Here is a 22,670-nt window from a genome sequence, read left to right as displayed (position 1 = left end):
TATAGCCTTCAAACGACAGACCCAGACAACGACTAATTTCCCTGATGTGTTCCAACACCCATTCTGACACTGCCTCAGACGATGGTACGTCAATCCCATTCAACCCACCACTAGCTTGAAATATCTTTTGGTTTTGTCCCAGAAATTCCTTTGGAGCACCCTCCTCCATCGCTAATGGTTGCAGCACCATGGGCAACACCTCTTCACTGCTATTGTCACTCTGTCCACCTTTGTCAGCCCAAGAGACACCTCCATACGCCTCCGTATCTGGGTGGACCTCTTCGTCTTCTGAGTCCGAGCTCTCTGATTGAGAACTAATTCCACCACCATCCGACATCATCTTCGACCAAAGATCATCGCCAAATGAGTCACGATGGGCCACTAGCTCCCACCCCAACTTCGTCTTTGACCAGCAACGCTTATCGTCTTCATTGGCCGGCTCCGCCCTACCCATATCACCTGGGTTCTATCATCCAAGCCATGGTACCCGCTCCTCATCTCAACCCGACCCACATAAATAGGGTCTGTATTGACTTCGGTGAACGCAGGTTGGCCCAATTCACTCCCCTTTGGGCTTGAGTCACGAGCTGAAGTTCCCACCACATTATTCTCACTGACCTATACTTGTGTAAGTTTCTGAATATTTTTGTATATTCCAATTGTCAATAATACAAAGAGTATAACCGAATTATATAGACCTAATCTAAAAAAAGAAATAAGAATTAACTTATATTCTTACAATCAATCTAATATTCACACTATTAATCTAATATATTTGCATAATTAGCATAATATTCTCACACTCCCGCTTAAACTCAAGATGTTTTAGTAGAAAATACTGAGAGTTTGCCAAGAAGGAATTGAAAACGAGCAGTGGTGTGAGTCTTGATAAATAAATCAGCAAGTTGAAGTGCTGAAAAGATTTTGGAAGGGAGATAGAGCCAGACTGCAGATGCTGACGAACAAAATGACAATCAATCTCAATGTGCTTCATCTGCTCATAGAAGACAGTGTTATGGGCAATCTGAATAGCACTGCGATTGTCACATTAAAGAGAGGTCGGAGAAGATTGAGGTACACCCAAATCAGATAAGAGACAACGAAACCAATCAATTTTAGTAGTGGCATAAGCCATAACACCGTACTCAACCTTTGTAGTGGAACATGCAACAACAGTCTATTTCTTGCTCTTCCAAGAAATTAAGGAATCACAAAGAAACATGCAAAAGCCAGAAGTAAACTTGTGATCAGTAACATCATCAGCCCAATCAGAATCAATATAGGTTACCACGTCAAATAGGAAGTAGAGGACAACGGTAAGCCCTGAAATATAGTACCCCTGAGATAGCGAAGAATGCAAACCAAAGCAGCCCAATGTATAGAACTAGGAGTAGAAATGAACTGGCTAATCACATTAACAACATAGGCAAGATCAGGATGAGTGACAGTCAGATAGACTAAGCAACCCACAAGCTCTCCATATGACGTAGGATCATCCAAAGGGACACCATCAGTAGTGTTAAGATTCACATTAAGCTCAACTGGGGTATCAGAAATTCTAGTGTCAATAAGACCGACACGATGAATAACCTCATTTGCATACTTAGCTTGAGACAAAAAGTAGCCTTTAGGAGAATAAGCTACCTCAATACCAAGAAAATACTGCAAGGGGCCCAAATCTTTCATTTTGAAGGTACGGAATAGATGCTGCTTAACCTCAGAGAGAGCAAAAGAGTCAGAACCAGTGATGATCGTATCATCCATATACAGTAACAGGGTAACAAAATCAGCAGAGGTGTGAAGGAGAAATAAAGTAGAATTCTGGGTATAAGGATGAAACCCAAGTGAAGTGACAGCAACTTGAAAACGATCATACTAGGCATGAGGGGATTGTTTCAAACCATACAGAACACGCTGAAGACGACAAACCTGTCCAGAGGAATGGGGAAGGCCAGGGGAGGACGCATGTAAACCTCCTTAGTGAGATTGCCATTAAGAAAAGCATTCTTAACATCTATCTGATAGAGAGGCCAATGATGAACAACAGCAATAAAAATCAAAGTACGGACAATAGTTATATTGGCAACAAGGGCAAAGGTCTCCTCATAATCGATACCATATTCCTGTGAGAAACTTTTGACAACTAGGCGAGTTTTGTAGTGCTCAAGAGAACCATTAGAGCGAGTCTTGACTTTATAGACCTATTTACAACCAACTGGATTTTTGCCAGCAAGTAACGAAACTAGCTCCTAAGCAGTAGTCTTCTGTAAAGCAAACAACTTATCCTCTATATCTTGAATCCAATTAGGATCCTGACGGGCCTCCTTGTAAGACTGAGGTTTTGAAAAAGAGTGAAAAGCAGACAAAAAGGTGCAATATGAAGGAGAAAAATATATCATAGCAAAACCAAGTTTGACTACATGTTTACGGATGCGAAGAGAATACTTACGGTAAGCAAGATCAAAGTCGTCAGAAGCAAGGTGATCAGTAACAGGGGCAGAGATAACTGGTGGAGGGAGAACCTTGCGATGAGAATAGACTAACAACGGAGGAGGATGAGGAGGAGAAGGAGCAAGTAGGATAGGAGGAGGAGTAGGAGGAGAAAAGGGAACAGACTCATGGGGGTTAATGGAGAGGGACTCATTAGGCGGGGTGGGACGAGGAGAAGAGGGAACAAGTTCATGGGGAACAACAGAGATGTACTCATTAGGAGGGACCTCAGAAGGAAATGGATCTATATGAACCAAATCCTCTTTGGAAACTAGGGTGGTGAGAGAAGGAAGCTGAAAGTAAGGTAGACGTTTAAGAAATGCAACATGGCGGGAGACATATAGGCGACGGGAAACAGGGCCATAACAACGATAACCTTTCTAAGTAAGATTGTAACCCAAAAAGACACACAAGACAGATCGGGCATTCAGTTTGGTTCTATCTTTACGGGGTAAAAAGACAAAACAAGGAGACCCAAACATACGAAGGAGGGAGTAATTGGGAAGTTGTGAAAATAGAGCCTCATAAGGAGACCGACTAGAGAGGAAAAGAGTAAGCAAATGGTTGAGAAGAAAGGCAATAGTAAGAACTGTCTCACCCCAAAACGGAGTCGGAACAAAGGCTGAGAGAATAAGAGACCTAGCTGTCTCAAGGAGATGACGATATTTACGCTCAACTCGACCATTTTGGGCAGGTGTATCAGTACAGGAAGTTTGGTGAATGGTATCCAAATTGGCCAAATACTCATAGAACTCAGTTTTAAAATATTTCCCACCTAAGTCAGACCGTAACAATTTAATAGTAGACCCAAACTGTGTAGTGACCATAGACTGAAAAGTACAATATTTTGGTAGAAATCAGACTTATGAATCATAAGATAAATCCAAGTGTAACGGGTGCACTCATCAACAAATGACACATAGTATGCAGAACCCCCTTTAGTGAGAACATGAGAAGGACCCCATACATCAGTATGAACTAAAAAAAACGGTGTTTCAGATATAGAAGTACTTTTATGGAAAGTTAAGGCTATTATTTTGGCAAGTTTATACCTCTGACACTCGTTAAGTTGACTAGGAGAAACTTTATCCAATATACCTGACTGAGATAAAGACTGTAGGCGGTCAGCAGATAAATGCCCTAATCTAAAATGCCACAAATAGAAAGAACTAAACAGAGAATCTAACTGAAAAGAGGAAAAGACAGTCAGAGAGATAGTCATAGGCAGATGCAAGCTCTCTACCACATACTTGGATATCTGATCCTATACAGAACAGATAGAAGAAGAAAAGATAACAGCAAAATCAGAAACATCAAGCTGACTGATAGATAATAAACTGACAGATAACTGGAGAACATAAAGGACAGATAGAATAGAGACAACAGACATAGCAGACGGTAAGATAGACTTAACAGATATAACAAACATACCAAACCTATTAGCAGCATCTATGAAGCACGGACACCTCTCCGAGGGCTCCGTACCAGTGTCGGACACGTGTCGGACACGGACACACGGTGGACACGTGTCCGACACGCACTAGAGTGTTCAATTTTTTTTTAATTTTTTTTTAAGCCGGACACGTTATGGACACTTTCGGGACACGCATGGGGTCAATTTCAGAATTTACAAAACATTTTTGGGTCAATTTTAGAATTTACAAAATATTTTTGGGGTCAATCTGTAAAAAAACAAAAATAACTTCTGTTTGCCCTAAATCGATCAAAAGCCCTAAATCGATCAAAGAGCTTAGCAGAGAACAAAAAGAGAGAGAGAAGGCGAAGATAACAGAGGGGAAAGAGAACCTGGTCGCTTGTCCGTCGCTCGTCATCGCTCGTCGCTCGTCGTCGCTCCTCGCCCGTAAGGTACACCTTCTTCTTCCTTCTTCTTCTCGTCTTCGTTCGTCAGTCGATGTTTCTCTCTCTCTCTCTCTCTCTGTCGACGTCTCCTCTCTCTCTCTTTGTCTGAGTATATTTTTGTTTTTTATTTTGTTTTTTCAAGTCTTTTTTTTTTCTATTTTCATTTTATATTTTTTTCCCCTTATATGTCTTATTTCAGAATATATATATATCTATATATTTATATATATCTATATATTTATATATATGTCTTATTTCAGAATATATGATAGTTGTTGGTACATTGGATAATTTTATATTTTGTGGTTTGATTTTCATGCATTTTGTAACAAATGATGGTTGGTAGCTTCGAATGACATGTTATGTATTGATGGAATGCAATTTTATGTTATTTCAATGTTTTTTTAATTATTTTTTAATAATTTTGACATATAATAAATAAAATTAATTATATATATTGAACGTGTCCCCAGCGTGTCGTGTCCCCCATTTTTTTAAAATTTGCGTGTTGGCGTGTCCGTGTCGTGTCGTGTCACGTGTTCGTGCTTCATAGAGCAGGATTAACAATAATAAGAAAGGGAGGGGGAATACAATTTTGAAGTAAGAAGAGATGGGGAGTCGTATGATAAGAGGCATCAGAGTAAAAAATCTAGACATACGAAGAGATACCTGAAGAAGATCCAAGTAAACTTGAATGAAGAGAAGAAACAATAGAGGTAGACGGGGATGGTTGGGAGGTAGACAGTTTATGATGAATTTGACTAATCTGAGCACTCAAGGAAGCTAAGTCAGGATCAGGAGCCGGAGCTAGAGCTGGAGCTGGTGCAGTAGAATCGGCGAGAGGCCGAACAATACTCAGAAGAGGGGTGTAGAACTGGATCGGAAATTGCTGAGAAGACGAGGCAAACAGACATTCCTTTTTGGGACAATGGTATTTCCAATGGCCCCTCTGATAGCAGAAGGTACATTCATCAAAAGCCAGAGACATTGTAATAACCAGAAAGCTCAGGGGTTCAAGTATAATAATCCAAAATCAAAACCAGAGGGATCAAACTATAATAAGCAAAAAAGTTATCCAACAAACCCACAAATTAACAAGGTCTTGAATGAAAGATATAATAACCAGGTGTGGTCCAAATATAACACCTAGATTTTTTGACCCTAACACCCACAAATATCAGAATTTGAATGAATCAGTAATGTAAACCAGAGTTCGAGGAAGATCCAAGAGAGAGAGTCTGAAGCTGAAGCCCAAGTCGAAGAGGGTTCAGACAGAGATCGTGAGAGAGAGACACATAACAACCACAGACCAAAGATGAAGGCTTCGCAAGATATAGAGAGAGGCTTCGCGATCACGAATGTGAGTCTGGGGAGAGAGAAGTCGCGATTTTGATGGTGACGAACCAAACAAACTAGAGAGGGCTGATACGAATTAGAGAAGTGTTAAAATCCACCTACTCTCCACCTACTTCACCCACTTAAACCTACTCCACTAAACCTAACCCACTACACCACACACACTCACCTACTTCACCTACTCTTCACCTACTCCTTACCTACTACACACTCACCCTCTTCTATATATAGGAATCATGAATCATTGTAATAGATATCAATATAACATTATATCAATCAATAATACAATCATTTCTCTTTATACATTAAATTTCTACATGGTATCAGAGCAAGGTTAAGCTCTTGGTGCTCTTCGCCTTCTGGCGGGCGGCAACTTTGCCTTAACCGCCCGCCAGACCTCAACCAATTAAAACCTACCAAAACCTCCAACCACTGCAGCAACTCAAACCACTGCTAGCTCGAATTGACGCCAACTCTTCTCGCAACCAGTGTTTCATTTCGGCCTACTGCAGATACAGATTGCCTTGCTGCAACTCCAGGCACCGTCGCCGACCATCCCAACTCGCATGGTTTGCATGCTTCGTGTCCAGCACCTGCAATATTGCTGCGTCTGACTGCTGACCACGACGCCTACCCAATACGTCGTTGGTCCGTCCATCATCTTTCTCATTCACTGCTCATGCGAGCTACATGTGCTGCCGCCGACCTGTTCTAACTGTCTCGGTGCCGTGTATGTGTTCAGATGTAAGAACACAAGACATGTCCTCTCGTCCCAAAGTCTCCACTCCTCTCACCTCCCTCCGCCGCCTGGCTGAAGGTTACTGGTTGAAACAGTCCTCGATGTCTCCCTATGCAGATTTTGTCACTGCAATGCTTATTCGTTCAACTGGCCTGAATCTTCAAAAAGCATATTCTCAAAGATTGAAATCACTAGGCCTTGTTGGACTGTTGGAAAATTCAGAGATTCTTTCATCTGGGGATATGGCTGCTCTGGTGTACTTATGGAATCCTTTTACCATAGTCAGTTGTGTGGGTTTGTCTACTTCTCCAATTGAAAATTTGGTCATCATACTGTCACTTTATGGAGCTTGTACACGACAAATTCCATTGGCAGCTTTTGGATGGGTCATAGCAACACATTTGTCCCTTTATCCTGCTATTCTGATTGTACTGGTGATTCTTTTATTAGGTTATGGTCCAGATGCTCCCCCAAGGAAATTGTTACTGCAAAGGAATTCCTGTGAACTGACAGGTCAACAGAAGGAACTGAAAAATCAACCAGTGCAACTAATTTGTTTCTCTTGGAAACCAGTTGTGTGTTTCTTCTTGTGGGCATCCATGTGGGCATTCTACGTGTTAGTTCTATGTGGCATTTCTGTTAAACAATATGGTGGTCTTCGGGAGATGTTTAAGAGAACTTATGGGTTTATTCTCACAGTGGAAGACTTGTGCCCAAGTTTGTCATCTTGTTAAAGCAAACAAATTCACTCTCTCTCTCTCTCTCTCATCTTTCCACTTTCAAACCCACAATCCTTTTTTTTTAATCAACCCACTACCTCACTTTCTTTAAACCCCACTTTCACTCACACTCACATGGGCTTGTCCCATTCTCCTCTCATCTTTTCAACTTTTCTTTCAACTTTTTTTTCCAAAGTATTTGATCTGCCCAAGACGTGGCACAACACTTTATTTTATATATTATTATTATTCTTATTATTTCAACCAAAAAAAAAAAAAAAAAAAAAACAAAGGCAGAATTGTACACCAAACCTTCCCTTATTTTATTCATGTCGGGCCTCACCCCGATCACCATTTTACATATAAAAAAAAAAATAAAAAAAAAAAAAAAAAAACCCAAACAACCACATACACAGGCGGGATTTTTCTTCTCTACTCTGCCGCCTGTCTTTTCTTCTTGCCTCCGTCCTGGACGGCCCTTGACGGTGTTGCCTCTGTGCTTCCTAGACCACCAAGCAAGTTTCCTCCTCCCTGCTCCTCCACTACAACATATGGTGGACCTCCAAATCGGAACATCACGGTGGCCTTCCGCTTCAGCTCCTTGTTTTCTGTCTTTAGCACACTTATCTCTGCTCGCGCATCCTTATACATGCGTTGGAGCAGAGCCAGCTGGGAGTTTAACTGTTGCACCTCATTTGTCCTGCTCTGCAGCCGGTGCGACAAGTTTGTGACCGCAGTCATGGTTTCCACACATGACTTCAGAGTATACTGATTGGCCTCAATATCAGTTTGCACCGCCATTTTTTGCTCCACCGACCGCATCGGAAAGTTCAACGGAGCAAAACCAGAGGTGTTTGGTTGAGGTTCACTGGCCACCGCACCAGTTATTTCTCTTGTGGACTCGTTCAGTTCTGGAAAGAGCGTGAGCAGACACCGGGAAGAGGAGGCCATGTTTTGGGTCGCTGGACGGGAAGAAGAGGCCATGTTGCTGAGTGTTTCAGAGACGGGTTGGTTACAGAGTATTACAGAGTTTCTCTCAGCAAAGGAAGAGTTTTTTCAGAGGATTTTCAGAAGTTTTTTGTCTGCCTCAGCCTCAGCATCAACCTTGGTTAAATAGCCGAGGCAGCCACGCGTATCGCGCGCCACTTGACGCCAGACGACAAACGGGCGCGCCAGCCAAGGCACTCACGTGCCTGGCCATCATATCTGGCACGCCTTTTTATGGATTGGGCACGCCTTTTGATGGCACGCCTTTTTGAAAGATTGGGCACACCTTTTGAGGGTGCGACTTTTTTTGGGGTCCGACAAGACTCTGTAAACTGTCCCGACATTGATTCCGGTTAGCTCCTTCATGGGTCCGACAAGACTCTGTAAACTGTCCCGACATTGATTCCGGTTAGTTTCTACAAGGGTCCGACAAGACTCTGTAAACTGTCCCGACATTGATTCCGGTTAGCTCCTTCATGGGTCCGACAAGACTCTGTAAACTGTCCCGACATTGATTCCGGTTAGTTTCTACAAGGGTCCAGCAAGACTCCGTAAACTGTCACAACAACTGTCAGAACATTGTCTGCTACAACGGTCCGACATGACCCCATAAACTGTCTTCTACATCGGTCTGACACCGCCATACAATGTCCTCTACAACGTTATGACACCCCCATACAGTGTCCTCTACAACGTTATGACACCACCATCCAGTGTCTTCACCAATGGTCTGACACGACCACACAGTGTCTCTTATCCTCTTTTATTTTTATGTATTTTCTTGTTTTGTTACTCTCTCCAAACTCAAGTTGGTTAGTTCCTATCCCCCTTGAGTTTGCGGGGGGCTGTTAAAATCCACCTACTCTCCACCTACTTCACCCACTTAAACCTACTCCACTAAACCTAACCCACTACACCACTACCACCTCACCTACTCCACTAAACCTAACCCACTACACCACTACCACCTCCACTTCACCTACTCCTTACCTACTACACACTCACCCTCTTCTATATATAGGAATCATGAATCATTGTAATAGATATCAATATAACATTATATCAATCAATAATACAATCATTTCTCTTTATACATTAAATTTCTACAAGAAGTCGCGAGTCAAGGTTAATGATGGTCACGAACCAGATGAACCAGAGATGGGTCAAGACAGATGACCCCTCGACCAGCGAAGACGAACCACGACGGCGACAATCAAAGCACCTAGGGTTTCGAATTGAACTCTGATACTGTGTAAGTTTCTGAATATTTTTGTATATTCCAATTGTCAATAATACAAAGAGTACAACCGCATTATATAGACCTAATCTAAAAAAGGAAATAAGAATAAACTTATAATCTTACAATCAATCTAATATTCCCACAATCAATCTAATATATTTACATAATTAGCATAATATTCTCACAACTTGATCCTTTTTATTTTTTGCCACAACCCATGTCTTGCGGCCCACAATTCCTTTCCTAGCTTCTTGGGCCTTTTCCAGGCCCAACTATCCCCTTTGGGGCCCCATTGGGTAACCTACACCAGTCCCCAATGGTTGAGGTTTACCCAGTATGCCCATGGACCTCTTTTCCATCCTAAATCTTTGCAGATACTTCTTCACCCCACAAACTCCATCTGATTGCGCAAGATTCTTCCTTTCCTTATACAAACCAGATCCCCTAACCCTTTTGGCCGTCAGCAACCTCAGCTTACGATCGGGTCTTCCTCCATCCATACAAGCAGCAAGAACCGCCATATCCCCCATCGAATGAAGACTCGCGACAGTGTGTGCTCTGAGCATCTCACTCCAGCTGAACACAACCCAGATCCACCGATGATTCATCTGTCTCCACGAAAACACCACACCGATTGCCAATAGCATGGTGCACCTCTACCCTACAAAGATGAATAGGTAGGCCCACTACCTGAATCCATACACTTTTCTCAGGCATCGACATCTTTCCTGAAGTACACGGAGCCAATGGTGACTACCATTCCAGCAATGGGTCATGCCCATCCACTGTCCATCGTTGTCGCATCACCGCCTTTGCCTCACTTCTATTTGGCAAGACGAAAAGGAAGGCCTTATCCCCTTACGGTCACACCTCCACCTTCCCTGACTGTTGCCACCAACGACCAACCCATTCCGAGATAGCCGCTAAGCTTAGACCCTTGTCACCCATCCCCCCAACTTGCCCACCAACGATCTATCCAACATCGGGAACCAATCAACTTCTACCCTAGTGCGAACGACCTCTTCAGACTCTCGAGGGTTGGCCAATAACGTTGGGCTAGAAGTGGACGGCATCTTCTTCGAACCACCAAGTCTCATTACCTTCTCATTAGTCATTCCAAAGTCTTCTATGACCAGCGCCACCCCCTCCCACCCATCGCCAAAGGCAGACATAGGTATAAAAATCTGTTCTCTCCGCTTTCTTGTCGTCACCACTATTTGAAACGATGACCCACCACTTTCCTCGCCACGAACCCATACTGCAACAAAGTGATTACCCCCACTGAGACGACCTAGGAATTTTAGATTCTCTGGTTCCATAGATGCTATCTTCATTCTCGCCACAATCGATCTTGCTTCCGACCCATTCAACACTGCCGCCCATCGAATCCCCTCCCCCCTCTCAACAATGGACTAATTGCACCGCCCATCCACTCCCACCAACGTCTCCTCAAACTCGAACGATCGGCCACCAAGAAAGAGAATCCGATGGCGTGGACCGACTTCTTTCTTTATTGGGAACATTTACCTTTCCTAGAATCTCAGAGCATTATTCCTAAAAGCTGCATAGTTTTTTTCTAGGTAGTAGACTCAACAAAATTTGCTTCAAGAATACCTACAAAATACTATTACATCACTCATCAACTATCCACTAAAACTGAAAAACTTGATGTAACAAGATAAGTGGAGCAAGATTATCACCAACAATCCTCTTCCACGACTGCTGGTTGTTTCCTTGACTACAAGCCAAAATGGTGTTAGACAATCTTCTCTTGCCCCTTGGTAGAGTTGATTCTGTTGAGTTGGAGTTTTGTAGTTTTGAGTTAGAACATTTTTTTTCCCCTTTTGAAATCCCATTCTGCCCATGCTGGTAACATTAGTATTTTAAGGCGGTGAATAGTTTGCAATGTTGGAGATTGGCATCCAGTACTGAGCACATCATGGATCTCTTCCAAGTGTCAAGCTGAAAGTTGGGATGGGAGAAGGGCATGGAAAGATGTAGTGTAGGCTGAAATGACATAAAGTTGTCCAGTGGCAAAGCTAGAATTCTTCTTGAACAACTAGTTAGTATATGACTTTTCACTCTGCGAAATTTACAAAAAAAGAAATTATTTGCGATACATTCCTATATGATTTTTCTCTTATAAAATTGAATGTATTAAAAAGAAAAGTTATTCCAGAATAAAAATGAATAAGTTATAACATGTGAACCATGAAAGCAAGAACAAATGTAAGCATTGGAACTTTTACTTAACTTATATTTTAATTATTGTTTGACATTAACCCCCTTAGTTTAATCTTTTAATCCTTTTCAAACGATTTTAGTGGGTTCAAAATGTATAAATGTCCAAAGTTTAAAGAAAATATCAAGTAGGTCCATACTTTCTTCAAAATCTTGTTGGGTTCAATCCACTAGGAGCTATGTCGCTCTGCCCTTCAAGGTACCAAATCAATAAAGATGAGATTAAAAAGCCTTGGCTCTTCGAATAAATGCTCATTTTTTGACCTCTCTCTCTCTCTCTCTCTCTCTCTCTCTCTCTCTCTTAATCCTCCTTTTGACAAAAAAGAAGGGATTTTATTCATGTTGCAAAAAGTGGTTCTATAGATGGCAGCAAAAGGGAATGGACAACAGAACTCTAGACTTGGGAAGCCTAATAAGGCTCCAAAATTTAGTTGCTTGCTTTTCTCAAAAACAGTCCAAGGGGTTACCATATGCAATTACAGACATTAAAGATGCTAAACCAAATGGATTTTGTGAAGCCAAAGTGCCCCCAGAATTGTATGCAAATTAACTCTGCTATGTGATAAAGCTTACAGTATATTGCCTTAGCATAGACTTCATGGTTCCATTTTCTTGCAATCAGTTCTTAATCATGGATTGTGGAACAGAGTGACTGTCCTGATAGGATGATAAATTTTACATGGAACCAGAGATTTTGAAATGAAAAGGATGCCACTTTTGTACTAGGAAAAATTTTCAATTTGCGAATTTGAAAATATCAATTTACTGCTTTATTTTCTGTGCACTTTTTCAATCTGTTTATAATTTTTCGAAGTTCAATCGCATGTGTGAATTTTGTTTTTGTTTTTGTTTTTGTTTTTGTTTTGTTTTGAATTTTGATTCTATTTTGTGCATTCTTGTAACATGATCTGCAGCTGTATACCTTCCTTTCTGCTAAAGATTGTTTTTTGTTTTTGGATAAATAAAAAGAATTCTTTTCTGCTTAAGATTGTGACATTTGTGAAAAGCTATTATACTGGCAGAATGTTTCTCTGTACAAGAAAATCTGTTGAAGTTGGTGACAATTTCTTGTTCTATATTCAATTGTCAATATCAGTTTAAAATATAAAAAGAACACTCTGGTTTTGATTTTCTATTTACTTTCAGGCAGAAATTCAGCTTAATTTTCAGAAAAGAAGAGGCCATGGAGTATTATCTGTACTTCGGCCCAAATTCAGCGGTGTGTTGGGTGAAGCTCTAGACGTGGCTGCCAGGTGGAGTGGTGATGTTGTGAGTATTTAAACCAAAGTTTCTGTTCTGAAAATTCGACCTTTTTGTGGATGTCCTGGTTCGGATTTCTTCTGAGACACACACTTGGGAGTCCAAGACTTTCTAATTCACCCACTAAAAAAAAAAGACGACTCATTTGTCCAAGACTCAAACTACTTAATTCACCAGCACAAAAAAAGGAGTCCTTTTTCTTTCTGCTAATTTCTTACTTGAAGCTGCAAATGTTAAATTGGATGTCAAACAATCATTGTAAAGAAAGTCCAAGATTCATTTGTTCATGATTCAAATGGACCATCTTGATTCTTGACTTTCATGTCCACCCCCAAACCCTGCAATCTTTCTCCATGGAGGTGAAAAGGCGCACGGTGGTGTTGGGGTTTTTAGATATGATTTTCAATGTTCTCTTTTTTCAAGAGAAAACAGAAATCTGTTTGCCGTTTTCAATTGATGGCTGATATCTTGAATATTTTTTACTTGGAATTTAAGCAGATATTTTTTTGATTTCAATATTTTTCTTTGAAAAAACTCATGAGAAAATAGAACGGGCACTAAAAAATTTTAGTTGGGCTATAGGAAATAGCCTCCAATATCGATCACTTCCAATATGTATTGGTGTCAAATTTCGAGTTTGGTTTGTTTCAGGTTGAGAATTTTTTAGAATCAAACAAAATGCCAGCAAAATCGTTTTAATTTTCTTCTCTTTGGCTTAGTTGAGATGTTTTAAATTCTTTCAGCCCAAAAATTAACCTTGGTCCCTTTTTGGTTCAATTTTTTTTTTTTTTTTGGGTGCTGTTTAAGGTCTTAATGCTGGAAAAAAAAAAAAAAAAAAAATTTGTTTTTGTTTTTGGTTCGCAATCTCATTACTGCTTGATGCTTTATGTCTAGATCACTGTTGAAAAAGCTGTTTTGGAACAATGCAATAGCCAGTACGAGTTACAAGGTGAATATGTGTTACCTGGCACCCGAGATAGAAACTCCATTGTTAAGGAAAAGGGTAGTCTATTTGAAAGAGCCATGGCTGGGCATCTGGGTAGTGTGATATCTTCAATGGGTAGATGGAGAATGAGACTAATAGTTCCTCGAGCTGAGATTTCTGAGATGCTTCCACTTGCAAGGCTTCTTTCTAGAAGTACAGATCCTGCTGTTCAATTTAGATCCAAGGTCATTTTCAACTTTAATGTGATGGAACTGGTATTTATGATAGTTAACTATATGTATTTCTTTAGCATGTTGCTGGTTAACTATATGTATTTCTTTAGCATGTTGCTGGTTTAAGTTTAGCAGGTGGTAGCCTATGTTCCTATTACTATACAGATGCCGTAACCTTATAATTTCTTATTTTATTTTATTTTTTTGCATTTTGACAATTTATATTGAATAAAATCTAATACACACTATCACCACCCCCTTACAATGAAGGAAAAAAAGCAGTGTTCAATTTGTGTAATCTGAGTAGCTTGGTATTGCAGATGAATGTGATTTATAATTTGCTATAACAATTGTGTTATGATCTTATATGATTGATTGAAAATTCGCTAGATTCTCCTGCAGGTGATATAATTGTAGTTACAACCCTATCATACATGTCTATTATACCATTTGGTCCACTGTTTATTCCAAAACCACCATATTATATTTCTAGGCATGCTATCGTATAGTTTTTCTATATCTATAAAATCATAAGAAAATTTCTCTCTCTCTTTGTGCTTTTCTATTAATCTTCTTAGTAAATATATCAAACAAGAAGCCGTAAAAAGAATAATAAATATAAAAATAGTATTTATAAATTTTTAGTAATTATTGAAAAATAAATTTCCAAACTTCTTTGATGATTTGGTAAATTACAACCAGAGTAATATTTAAAATAAAATAAAAAAAACATTTTTAATAATGATTCTAGAAATTGAACTTTTAATTTGTAGAACAACTCAGCTAATCACAATCAAGAGTAAGAACTAAGAAACTATATTACACAATATGTACCAATTAAACAAACTAGATAATTTTAAAAGTAGGACTTGGCTATTATGTAGGCCAAGTAAGCTGTCAATGTCTTGGGCACCATATGTACCTTGCTTGATCATGAACCCCAAACTGCATCAAGCTAATTGTAGATGTACTCAGAATCAACCCCTGCTCTTATTTTGTCAGGAGAGGAGAAATCAATGGCATGTAGGCCTAGTAGGTAGATTGAGAATTACCAAAAAAAAATAATATCTCAATGTGAGCCTACTATTATATTTATGTGGTACAGACAAGTGATTTAGCAAGGACATGCAATTAATCACTTCTCTTTTATCTCTTGTCGACTTGCCTTGACTTGTTCTGCGTACTTTCTTTATAGTGTTTTTTAGAACACAGATAGTATGTCTTGTCATAAATTTTAAGTCTCGTGTTTCTCGTGCTATACTTGCAGGACCTTTTTATGCAAAGTTTGCAGACAGTGGGACTCTATGGCGAAAACCTTCAGAACCTGCTTGCGGTACTTATTAAAAAAAAAAATTAATTTTCTCTTTTACCATTCAGATACTAGACCTAGAGGAACTGGTTGTCTTTTTTATTCTGTCCATGGGGATAAGATGAACTGAACAGAAATCATCTCCAAGTCATGTTTCTATGTCTTCTTTTAACATTAAAGTAATTATAAAAATTTTCAGGAAATTCAGGGGCATATTACTCCAACAAATGAAGTTATTCTTGAAGAGTTGAGTCTTCCAGGTTTAGCTGAGCTTAAAGGTCGCTGGAATGGCAATCTTGATGCGAGTGGTGGAGGCAATGGGGACACTGTGGTAGATATCTCTGAAGTTTATTCACAGAGCAATATAAGTTGCATTTCATACAAATAATTAACTCAATACTGAAATATAAACTAATGGAGACTCATCCCTCCATTGTCCAGAGCATTGTCAGTGCATAAAACGTTGTGTCAGACTTTTAATTTTAAATTTTTTTTACTCTTTATTTTAGACGTTGAAAGTTGGGGTGGGTGACCTTCATGAATTTTGCTGGCTGATACAGATGGAATTGTTTGTTACCTATTTGCTGATTTCATTCATATAAATTTCGTGAAATTTCTCACTCTTTTTTTTTTTCAACTTAAGAATTGACCATTAGAGATAATAATTTTGCCTCTCCTTTATTTCGCAAACAAATTAAAACCAAAAATAAAAAATAAATAGATAACAAAGATGAATAAAAAAAAAATTAAAATACTTCATCTTTTGGTATTAAAAATGGAATTTGATTATTTGTTGCCTCTTAGCCATGTGCCTTTTGTTCTCGATATATTTGGCCTTTTAACTTTGCCTATCTTTGCAGGCAGAATTTGACTTGCATGGGGAGGAATGGGAGTGGGGAACCTACAAAACTCAGCGTCTTCTAGCTGTTGGTGCATATAGCAATGATGATGGTTTGCGCCTTGAGAAAATGTTTATTCAAAAGGATAATGCCACAATCCATGCAGATGGAACCTTGTTAGGGCCAAAAACTAATTTGCATTTTGCTGTTCTGAATTTTCCTGTTAGTTTAGTCCCTACTCTGGTTCAGGTTATCGAATCTTCAGCCACTGATGCGGTTCATTCGTTGCGGCAATTGTTAGCACCAATAAGAGGTATATTACACATGGAAGGGGATCTCAGAGGAAGTCTTGCTAAACCAGAATGTGATGTGCAAGTAAGGCTCTTGGATGGTGCTTTTGGTGGGATTGATCTTGGACGAGCTGAAATTGTTGCTTCCCTAACCTCAACTAGCCGTTTTCTGTTCAATGCAAAATTTGAACCTATCATTCAGAATGGCCATGTACACATTCAAGGAAGTATTCCGGTAAATTTGGTCCAAACTAGCAATTCGGAGGAAGAAAAGTTGGAAAGGGAGAAAAATGAGGCAACTTGGATCCCTGGTTGGTCCAAGGAAAGGAGTCGAGGGTCTGTGGATGAAGGCACTGATAAGAAAGCCTCCAGAGATAGAAATGAAGATGGTTGGGACACTCAGTTGGCAGAAAGTCTCAAAGGTTTAAACTGGAATATTTTGGATGTAGGGGAAGTTAGGGTTGATGCTGACATTAAAGATGGGGGCATGATGTTGTTAACAGCTTTATCTCCCTATGCCAACTGGCTTCATGGTAATGCTGACGTAATGCTTCAGGTAGATCAAATCAATATTGCCTTTTAATGGGTCAAACTTTTTGTAGCATATTTTAGAAAAAAAAGAAGTTTGAGCTTGTATCTTTAAGGGATTTGATTAGGAATAACTTTATTAATGCAAGTGAAAACGTCTTAAATAAATAGGTCAGAGGTACAGTTGAACAGCCAGTGCTCGACGGATCTGCATATTTCCACAGGGCAACTGTATCTTCACCAGTGCTCCGCAAACCATTCACAAACTTAGGTGGGACGGTTCATGTGAATTCAAATAGGTTGTGCATCATTTCATTAGAGAGTAGAGTCAGCAGAAAAGGGAAGCTGTCAGTGAAAGGGAATCTGCCCCTCAGGACAAGCGAAGCATCTCTTGGTGATAAAATTGACTTGAAATGCGAAGTCTTTGAAGTACTGGCGAAGAATGTCCTAAGGTCTCTCTCTCTCTCTATATATATATATGAATTTTATAATTAATTAGTTCTGGCTTTTGGCAGCATCTATTTTGATTTAGTTTTGGGTGAAATGATGTGATGCATGCCTTTTGATACATCTTAGTTTTCTTTTTTATTGTACGTTTGGGTTTTTGATTTTTTCTTCTTCTTGAAGCCCAAAAATGTTGGCCTTGCTCTGGTAATGATGTTTGCGTCTTTCTCTTTGAGATATTAAACTGCATCTGTTTGCTCTGAAACTTTTATTTGCCATTTCTTTTCTCATTTGTATGTTGTTGATGGAGAACTAACATATCTTATTAAAATTGCAGTGGTCAGGTTGACACTCAATTGCAAATATCGGGCTCCATATTGCAACCAAACATATCTGGGAAGATTAAATTGAGCCATGGAGAGGCATATTTACCGCATGATAAGGGTAGTGGAGCTGCTCCTTTGAATAAAATGGTATCAAATCAATCAAGTTTTTCAAGTGGTGGTTACAATCGGGTGGTTGCTTCAAAATATGTTTCACGGTTTTTCACCTTTAAGCCTGCTGCTTTAACAGCTCCATTCCATCTGCCTCCAGGTAAGTTGACTGTGTAATGGGAACCTTCTACCTCATATTAGGTGCCTATTACCTTGATAGAATTCAAAATCAGTTTCAATTAGATGTGAACTGGGATTTGTGGTTTGTGGTTTGTGGTTCGAACTTCTAATTCAGTTTAAAAAAAAAACTCTTAAAAAATGTTCCTCTGGGCTTTGGGATGTAGTTAAAAGGGTAAGTGTAAGAGAGTTTTTTTTCTTCTCAAAAAGTGACCCTTTTCGAGTATTTATAAAGAGCCTCTTACCATTTCAAGAAACTAAACCATTTTTAGACAGTTTTTCTGATATTTGATTTTGTTATGTAATGATAATTCCCAATTCTGTCACTCTGATAGTCTGTAGTTATAACAGATAAATATGTTAGCTGGTAGAAATCTTTGAACTAATGATGTTTATGTAAAGGTTACTGCTATATTAGACAAGAATACAATTATACAGAAAGAGTACGTTAATTAACAAATAACTTTTTTGGGGATTTTTATGTGTTTATTAATCTAAAAATCCTAACACATTGGTTGACAGGCATCATTTGGAAGTTCTGGTGGTTAGTTTTTGAACTATATATGTTTGGATGTACATATAATATATATTTTGTCTCTTTATGTAGATCATTGAAAATTTCAATTTCTTTCAATTTTTTAATTTTTTGTTACATCTTATATTCATTAATCAATTTGACCAATGAACTAATAATTTGGCAATCAAAAATTAAAATTAAAAGAGAAGGAAAAATCTAATCTATTTTGGTGCCAAATTAACAAAAAATTATTTGGTGGTCTTGGGTTAGCTCCATGTGGTGCCCCAACTTGGTTCTCATTGGTCAAGACAGTGGGACCCAGTACTTTTTGTTTGGTTTATGGGGGACAACATGACATGTGTCCTGTGTTGAATGGTGTGGAGCATTGCTCCTAGGCCACTAAAGAATCACTCCAAATTAACTGTATCATAAATGAACAAAGTAATTCATAGTTAAAGTTTTGGGTTTCCTTATTCATATTCTTGATCAATTGGGGAATGATGTTGATCAGTGGAATATAGTATGTATATATAGAAGATGAAAGAGTTTGCTCTTTTTTCTCAATCTTTATTATTTTCAGCGTTTGCTTTTTTTTCTCAATTTGTATTATTTTCAGCTTTGTCGTTTATATTACAGCTTGAGTTAAATATATACACCATGAATCTATTTCTGGTCTATTATATCCAAAAATTAAATTTTTTTTGGAATTTAAATATTTTTTTTTAAAGAAGAATAAATTAAAAGGTTTGATTCAGGTGTCTTTTGTGATTGACTTTGTCTTATCAATCAATATCCATAGTATATATCCTACTTTTTTACAAGAGTGGGGTTGCTTTCCTAACTTTGCTGCCTAAAGAAAATAGATTTGTAAATTATGCATAGTTATTGGAACACACTAGAACCGGGTATTTTAATTCAGTTCTAACTTTGATCATATAGCGTATTTATGCCTCATCTGTTTTTTCTGATTTTCTATTCAATATCATTTGAGATTGAAGTGTTCGTGTAATATTCTATTTCTAATTATTTACTTTTATGTCTGGTCAAGTTCTTGCCTACAAAACCTATGTCATGTTTCCTTTCAAGTGTTTCAGTCATTCAGTGTGTCCTCAAATTTTCTTCCCCTCCCAGTATGTTACTTCTTTATTGCTTGTTACTTGGGATAAACCTTGGTCCTTAATAAATCAGTGATTTGGCGTTGAGAAGTGTTTTGGTATTGCACTAAAACAATTTTGTCCCTGTGAACTGTGGCTTCAAATTCTCAGAACATTTTTCATGGTGGCTTCCTAGTTGCCGAAGGGGGCATCTAACTATTGTAGATTATTGAGGTGGCTTCTGTAATAAATATTCGACATTCTCAAAATAAATTCTTGATCATTTTACAGGTAAACAGGGTGAAGTGGAAAAGGAAATGGGTCAAGTAAATAGCAAGCCAAAATTAGATATCCGTCTTACTGACTTAAAGCTCGTTCTTGGGCCAGAGTTGAGAATAGTTTACCCTTTGATTCTCAATTTTGCTGTTAGTGGCGAGCTTGAGTTAAATGGCATGGCTCATCCCAAATGGATAAAACCTAAAGGCATTCTTACATTTGAGAATGGTGACGTAAATCTTGTTGCAACACAGGCAAGTATTTTTTATCCTTAGGTTACTCAAGTAGTTTGATCTGTCAGTTGCATGGCTTGTCCTCTTTTGTTTTTGTCTTCTGGGATGGCATGCGATTGTTGTTGAATATGCTCGTATTGATCTTTCCAAATTTAGGTAAGACTAAAGCGGGAGCATCTGAATATAGCAAAATTCGAGCCTGATTATGGACTGGATCCTATGCTAGACTTAGCTCTGGTTGGATCAGAGTGGCAATTCAGGATTCAAAGTCGAGCTAGTAATTGGCAGGAAAAATTGGTTGTGACCTCGACACGTTCTGTGGAACAAGATGCCCTCTCACCTACTGAGGTAACATTCTAGTTGTCAATATCCTAAATTCTTTGATTATCTTGAAGCAGTCAGTTATAATTTGAAGTCATAATGCAAGTGCTAAACACTTTTTTGTATGTAATTCAGTGTTTCTTTCTTTCCCTTTTCACTGGAGTAGACAGATGCATAAATCTGACAGTCGATGCATGTCCATCCATATCTATACACAATTCACCTACATACATATTAAGCTTGTGTTGTATAAGTTTCCTTTATATGCTGCAGTAAATTCTAAGCCAATACCTATCACTGTTGTATAGTTGCCCTGGACTTGATTCGTATTTTTTGGCACATAATCTGCTAGATCAAGATGTCTATATAACCAATGGGGCTAGCCTGTTTGGCCTGAACCTCTTTATTTCACTAGAAGGTCAGTGGTTCGAATATCTCCACCTGCATGTGAGTTTTATTCCTCGTTATTTGTTGAGTTTTATTCCCCTTTGTATATATTATGTGTTGTATTTGATCTTCATAAATATCAGTGTAATTCATTGTAATATTATATATGAATATAAAATAAAGTCTGTATAATATTTTTTTGTATGTCCTGGACATGAACTTGTGTCGGTCTGAATTTAGCAGTTGTTCCTGATTCCACAGGCTGCTAGAGTCTTTGAGAGTCAATTGGCAGAGTCCATCTTAGAAGGCGATGGCCAGCTTGCATTCAAGAAGCTTGCTACTGCAACACTCGAGACATTAATGCCAAGAATTGAAGGGAAAGGAGAGTTTGGACAGGCTAGGTGGAGGCTAGTTTATGCACCTCAGATCCCTAGCTTGCTTGCTGTCGACCCCACTGTTGATCCTCTTAAATCTCTAGCCAGCAATATTTCATTTGGTACAGAATTTGAAGTTCAGCTCGGGAAGCGCCTCCAGGTTATCATTTATGCATTATTTGTCTGCTTGAAATTTTTATTTTTTGAAATACCCACTTTTGTATTGTTCAAGTGCTGTTTTTTCAGAAAAATACAATTCATAAAAGGTGTTTGCTTCTAAAAAATGGAAAGAGAATTTTAGGTGAGAAAAAACTTGACAAAGAGCTGGAGACTAAATTCATAAAGTAGTGTATGATGCTATGAAAATGAATAATAGTAGTATGTTTAACATATCTGCATTATGCCATAGAGGCAATGGTTTCGGGATTGAGTTTGTGTGTACATAGGCCATCAATTTTGTCATAATTACATCCATTGCAATTAACGTTGCTACTTTGACAGTACTGCAATTTCAAGGGTTGTTAGAGAACACCATTTAAGTGCTTAATTCTAAAAATTTCAAGTTCACATGTTTTCTAGATTCTTTTCTTTTGTTCTTTTTATTTATTTTTTGATAGTCAAGCAATGGGATTCAAACCCTAGTATATATTACATATTTTGCCCCCTACTAGGCTCAAAACATCGGTTAGGATAAATGCTGTGAAAAATCTTGTTTTTTCGAGGAAAAGAAGTCTGTTGAATGGGTGGGTGAGATTGTAATAGAATTGTGGCCGGGCCACATTATGCCTTAATTTAGGCCAAGTCAATATTGAAATTTTGATAAGAACACAAATTATGCCATTATCTTTCTCTCTATTGCTCATAATCATCTGAGATGCTTTTTTATGCTCTTTCAGGCCTCTGTAGTACGGCAGATGAAGGATTCAGAGATGGCAATGCAATGGACATTGATCTACCAGCTTACAAGCCGCCTCCGAGTGCTCCTTCAATCTGCTCCGTCCAAACGCCTTCTTTTTGAATATTCTACTACTTCGCAAGATTAACCTTCCAGGCATCTCAAATGCATCTTTTTTTTTTCTTTTTTTTCAAATTATCTAGATTTTATGTTCTTTTTTATGCTCTCTTATTTTTTTTGCCCTTTTTTAATTCTCTCTCTCTCTCTCTCTCTCTCTCAATTTTTGATGGGGTTGGGAGGTTGGTATAGAATGTAGGAGTGGATATTGTATGTATATATCTCTTATTTACTTTGCTCAGAAAATGAATGAGCTTGTTTGTTTGTAAGTACAGAACATCCATTATATGTCAATAATTTTCCTTGCTCAAAATGGAAATGAGCTTTGTTTTATGAGTCCATTCAATCTCTATGGAAGTTGTTTTTATCCAACACGAAAAAAAAT

The 22,670-nt window shown here is 38.6% G+C and overlaps 2 protein-coding genes across 6 annotated transcripts in view; both read left to right on the top strand.

Moving 5' to 3' along the window:
- Positions 1-22,616, top strand: part of EMB2410 (embryo defective 2410) — a 52,975-nt gene extending 30,359 nt beyond the window's left edge. For 4 of the 5 annotated variants that reach the window (XM_082894713.1, XM_082894712.1, XM_082894714.1 and 1 more), the window contains 11 exons: positions 12,779-12,901; positions 13,787-14,062; positions 15,318-15,383; positions 15,559-15,690; positions 16,220-17,044; positions 17,188-17,468; positions 17,798-18,054; positions 19,974-20,212; positions 20,348-20,539; positions 21,161-21,433; positions 22,170-22,616. In XM_082894713.1, the coding sequence (XP_082750839.1) occupies positions 12,779-12,901; positions 13,787-14,062; positions 15,318-15,383; positions 15,559-15,690; positions 16,220-17,044; positions 17,188-17,468; positions 17,798-18,054; positions 19,974-20,212; positions 20,348-20,539; positions 21,161-21,433; positions 22,170-22,316 (2,811 nt within the window). In that variant the 3' untranslated portion in view covers positions 22,317-22,616. Of the gene's footprint in view, positions 1-12,778; positions 12,902-13,786; positions 14,063-15,317; positions 15,384-15,558; positions 15,691-16,219; positions 17,045-17,187; positions 17,469-17,797; positions 18,055-19,973; positions 20,213-20,347; positions 20,540-20,864; positions 21,002-21,160; positions 21,434-22,169 lie in introns of those variants that run through there. The other variant, XM_082894715.1, reaches the window with a different exon arrangement.
- LOC114295205 (uncharacterized) lies at positions 5,893-7,198 on the top strand. Its single transcript, XM_028239407.2, has one exon. The coding sequence runs from the start codon at positions 6,397-6,399 to the stop codon at positions 7,177-7,179; it is 783 nt and encodes a 260-aa protein (XP_028095208.2). The 5' UTR covers positions 5,893-6,396; the 3' UTR covers positions 7,180-7,198.
- Positions 22,617-22,670: the final 54 nt, after the last annotated feature.

This window comes from Camellia sinensis, chromosome 11 (genome assembly GCF_055761805.1).
Source record: "Camellia sinensis isolate YWXY chromosome 11, ASM5576180v1, whole genome shotgun sequence".
Classification (NCBI taxonomy): domain Eukaryota; kingdom Viridiplantae; phylum Streptophyta; class Magnoliopsida; order Ericales; family Theaceae; genus Camellia; species Camellia sinensis.
This window is presented reverse-complemented; position numbering and strand designations above follow the sequence as displayed.